Source organism: Triticum dicoccoides, chromosome 2A, assembly GCF_002162155.2.
Source record: "Triticum dicoccoides isolate Atlit2015 ecotype Zavitan chromosome 2A, WEW_v2.0, whole genome shotgun sequence".
NCBI classification, from domain to species: domain Eukaryota; kingdom Viridiplantae; phylum Streptophyta; class Magnoliopsida; order Poales; family Poaceae; genus Triticum; species Triticum dicoccoides.
The window spans coordinates 165,498,951-165,503,902 of record NC_041382.1 but is presented as its reverse complement, the minus strand read 5'-3'; the positions used below and the strand labels follow the sequence as shown (position 1 = coordinate 165,503,902).

The 4,952-nt window shown below is 56.4% G+C and overlaps 1 protein-coding gene across 1 annotated transcript; it reads right to left on the bottom strand.

Annotated features, from left to right (window-relative positions):
- Positions 1-2,062: 2,062 nt before the first annotated feature.
- LOC119354006 (U-box domain-containing protein 4-like) lies at positions 2,063-4,946 on the bottom strand. Its single transcript, XM_037620714.1, has 2 exons — positions 3,630-4,946; positions 2,063-2,792 (listed from the first exon to the last, which is right to left on the bottom strand). Exons 1-2 carry the CDS (start codon positions 4,917-4,919, stop codon positions 2,697-2,699), a joined length of 1,386 nt encoding a protein of 461 aa, XP_037476611.1. The 5' UTR covers positions 4,920-4,946; the 3' UTR covers positions 2,063-2,696.
- Between the last annotated feature and the right edge of the window lie 6 nt (positions 4,947-4,952).

The window sequence follows — 4,952 nt, the reverse complement described above, 5'->3', positions numbered from 1 at the left end:
TAGGGCAGCGTGCGGGGCGGCAGCAGGCGGGCACAAACTTTTTTAATGTTTTATTTAATGTTTATTAGATTTAGGTGGACTTTGGACGGCGTTTGACCGGCCACTTCATGTTTAATTATATTTATTTCGTGCAACTTGTTATTTTTTTTCACGGCGGCACATTTGGGTTGGCCTTCCTGTTGGGCGGTCAAGCCGATCCATTTTAAAATACGAACGCGCATGTCCGCCTGGCCGACTCAAACGAACAAAAAACATACGTGTCTGTTTGGGTCGCCCCGTTGGAGTTGCTTTTACGTACCTTGTCTACTTTCATTGTACTAGATGGAGTGTTAGTATTTCTCTTGGTTCACTAGCTCCCTTCACTGTCCTTACGTATTGGCTAAGACAGTTGAGTGACTGGAAACAACACTGAACGGAGAAGGCCGTCGCTTGACGGAACACACAAGACTTTCGGCACAGGGAGGGGGCACCGTACATGCGTGAGGATGGATTCGGTGGTTCACCGTGCATTCAACAGGGCTTCGGTCCGTGGCCCGGCCGGAAGACTGGTGGGCAAGGAGGAGGTCCCGGCCGCACCAGATCCATGGTCCCTGTGAAAACGCTTGACCCCAGAGAAGAAGTGCGCTAGTACAAGGCAACTGCACCGCCTCGCGTCCGCAGTCCGCACGCACATGGCCGGCCAGTGCCGTTACGTACGGAGCAGCATGGGGGGGCGTCTCCATGCGTGGCGGGACACCATCATCATTCATTCATCAATCGCTTCCGCCATCACCACATGAAAACAAAGACGAGTTTGGCGGGCGTCCACGGCGCCGACGTTTCGCAAGTTTCTCCATCGGTGCAGCCCCCGGCACGGCCTCTCTCCCTCTTTCTTTCTTCAGGCTTCGTGCTGCAACTGGGCGTCGGCACAGCGCGCGTGCGTACGCGCGCAGTCTGTCACGCGACGACGAGGACACGAGCTACCGAACGCGCGAGCCCGCGTGAGCGTGTTGGGTCGGAAAAGAAGAGCGAGCGGAGCGGGTGATCTATTTTACAGATCACGGGCCGCTATAGTTTATGAATGAGCGCCAGGTAGGTAACGTCGGCTGCATATTTTATGGCCGGCGGCCGGCTGACTGACTGATGCCGATGCGCGACCCTTGTTGGCGAGCCGTCGGCGGCACCTCCAATTTGGAATGTACTATTCATGCATTTTCTATGTGCTGTGCTGACTGACCACACGGGCCACACTTAGCAGCATAAGTTTGCGAGAGGGCTTGCTCACGCTGTTTCTGACTCCAGCACAAAAACACAAGTGGTAGTTGCGCCTCTGAAAACTCCAAGCTATGGACGTGCATCTGCAAGCTGTTCCGGCTCAAAAAACAGAGATAAAAGACCCACCAAACCAGGGTCAAAACATGGCCTGCCAGCAGAGTCAAATAGCCTACGCCCTCTTCGCGTTGCCACTGGGTTGGTAAATATGAACACACATTTCCACCGCAAAAGCGAGCGGTCAAGCAGATAGAATCGGCGTCAGCGTCACTGTCACGTCCTAGTAAGCCATAGCTATAAACAACAACAGGAACACGAGGAGCGGGTCAGCTCTGGAGACCGGAGGACGCAGCCCAACAGCGCTCAACTGTGCTACGTCCACGGAACTTCGCCATCCCGATCCGTTAGCTAGGCGGGTCGTACTCTGACGCTAAATCAATGTAACAGGCGGCAACTCGGACACGCGTCACTCGGCCAGCTAGCCAAGACAACGACCCGAGATTACGAAAGCTGTGCGACGTACCGCCGGTCTGGGGCTTGTCCTCGGAGCCGAAACCTATCGCCAGCATCGCACGAACCCTTGCTGCCAAGGTTCGGCTGGCATTCCTGATCTTTGGTTCATGTGTTGCATCAGGAACCAGTGGTCGGGACAGGCCTATGTCGATCAGTCACAAAGGGGGCCACTAGTTATGACAGCCAGCCAGCTTAATCTTGAATGAATTGTTGAGTGCAACCATGGCATACCACACTGGCATGCATTGGTTCGCCATAGCTGTGTTTACTGATCATGACCGCACCGCAGCTATCGCAGTGAACCAGTCACTGGAAGCAGCAGCTTCCATATGGATTACATCAGGTAAATAAGCTGAGTGCCGGAGCTACAAAATGGTAGAAACAGACCAATTGGAGCAGGAGAAATCGGGGAACAAACAGTCTGCGAAACTAGTCACGCTAAAAGAGATCATAAAACGGAACTGGGGGGATTTGGACTCCAAACATCAAGTAAAAAAGACATGGTTTGGCTATCCAACATTCCCCTATAACCTCGCGAAGCCAGGCCGGCATTACCATATTACCGCCCTAACATACATCCTGTACACAGCTACAACCCGACACCACACATATAACCCAGCAGCAATCCATGTCCTCTCCTAAGATAACCTGGATGCTCCTCTCAACTGATGTTAGTGACCAACCATCTAACCTTCCATCGCTCGCTGTCGCAGACCACATATGTATTCACATAACCCAGCCAAGAGCCGGCCGTTATTTACACATGATCATCGCGCCCCGTCCCATCCATATAGGGCTGCTCTGTTCTCGACGCCAAAATCAAGAACGGAGCCGGCGAGGTGAAAGACAAACCAAGCATTACTTTCTGCATTTCACCATACCAGTGCTGCATTACCTAGCCAAGCTCGTAGCTTCGTCGCATGACCAGCGCGTCACCGAGCCATGCTCGTAGCTGCGCCGCCTGGTCCGGCTCGGCAGCCACCGCCCCCTTGTCGCTGCTCGCGCAAGTAACCTAGCAAGGTCTCAGACTGCAAATCACACAACCAAACGTATAAGTGGCTTGGAATTCAGGAATGATTTTCAGCTTGAGCAAAATATAATATAAGGCATACACGGGGTGTGATCCCTCTTTTCGAAAAAAAATAAGGCACGCATGAGGATCAGATTAGCCATGGCAAAGTAGACAGACTCTAGTGGCGAAACTTATAATTATAAGCACGTACACGAGTATTTCAGTGGGAAATCTCAAGCACATGGTTTCGCACGGAGTTTTAAGCTTGCCCGGTTTCTAGTGACACCAAGCATTGTTTACGGAATTTTAAGAACTGTAGTTTTGACTTGGTGGCCTCTTTGATCTGTAGGAGAGAGGGCGCTCATCCTCCTGTACTTCCAAGGTCTAGCAGATTCAGGACTGTACTCAACAAAGTGTGAAATTAAGCAAGTGCGGATCTCGATCATGTGAACTGAATGTACAAGTCAACACCTCCTTGATCAGTAGTAGTACAAGGCAATGCATACAACTAGCGTGATGAAACACGTGTTGATTTGGATGTTTTTGAAGACCAGGTAGTAGAAATCTACCTAAACTCAGGTACACGCACGCTGTCATTCTACCGGTCCAGAGTTAATACATTTTCCAGTACTGTCAATCGGACTTCAATCAAACTCTAACTGACTAATTCGTTGCACACTGTTCAGTACAATGACAGTGGCATCAAAAGCTCAAACCTTACACTGACAAGTTAAAATATTGATATATGAATGAGTACTCGTACTAATCACCAATTGTTATCGCTAAAATAAAATTCGGCAAACCACATCCAATTTCAGCATAACATTTGTAATGAGAGGGTTAGAACGTATACCTTGTGCTTTGCACGAGCAGAGCCGGACTGCGAGAGCGCAACGAGCGGTGGGATCGCCCCTTCTCGGACGAGAAGCGCACAATTGCTGGAGCACTCGGAGCACAGCTGAAGCAGAGCGACCACGGCGAACTCCTTCTCCCTCGCAGGGCCGTCCTCGATGGTCTCGACCAGTGCGGGTATCCCACCGGCTTCCACCACAGCGTCGCGGCCCTCGGCTATGCTGGCGAGGCTGGCAAGGACCACCATTGCCTTCTCCGACGTCCCGGTGCCGCGCTCGCCGATGAGGTGCACGAGCGGCACGACGGCTCCGGCGCTGACGGCACGCTCCTTGTTCCGGCGCGCCGAGCAGAGACGGTAGAGCGTGGTGAGCGCGTCCTTCTTTCCCCGGGTGGAGCCCGCGGAGAGCAGCGCGACGAGCGGCGCGATGGCGCCGCACGCGCCGATGGTGGCGCGGTTCTCCTCGATGCCCGACAGGCTGAGCAGCGCGCACGCCGCATTCTGCTTGGCGGAGGCCGTCCCGGTCCGCAGCGCGTAGACGAGCGGCTTGATGGCGCCCGCCGCCGTGATGGCCGAGCGGTTCCGCTCCTCCAGGGACAGGTTGAGCAGCGCCGTCACGGCGTTCTCCTGCGCCACCGGGTCGGTGCTCCGCAGCAGCGGCACCAGCGCCGGGATCGCCCCGGACACGCCGACCAGCTCGCGGATGTCGGAGCGGTGCTTGGCCAGCAGCCTTATCCTGGCCGCGGCCGCGCGGCGCGCGTCGGGCGCGGCGTCGGGCCCCAGCGCCTGCACGCACGCCAGAACGAAGGGCTCCACGCGGTCCAGCGGCGCCGCGTCCGCCGACAGATCCATGGACTCGAGGTCGTTCAGATCCACGGCGGCGAGGTCCGGCGCGTCGGATCTGGGCGTGGCGGCGGCCGCGGCCAGGCGCTCGAGCTCCCCGGAGATGTCGGAGTTGAAGCTGGAGTAGTCGGAGAAGTCCCGGGACAGCTCGAGCATCTCCGTGGCGGCCGCGTTGGCGGAGGAGGACTTGGCGACGGCCGCCGGGTGCGCGGGCCCCGCGGTGGCCGCCAGCTCGCTGAGGCGGAAGTCGATGACGGAGTCGGTGAGGTTCTCGATGTCCGAGTCCCCCTCGTCGGCCGCGGCCGCGGCGCGCGGGCGGGAGCTGGGCCCCGGGGGCGAGTCCGGGTGCAGCAGCGCGGAGCGGATGGTGCGCATGGAGTGGCCCGGGCGGCGCGGCGCGCACGGCGTCTGCTTGTGCGAGAGGATCTGGGAGCCGGCGAGCGACACCATGGCTGGCTGGCGTCGGCGGGCGGAGTGATGATG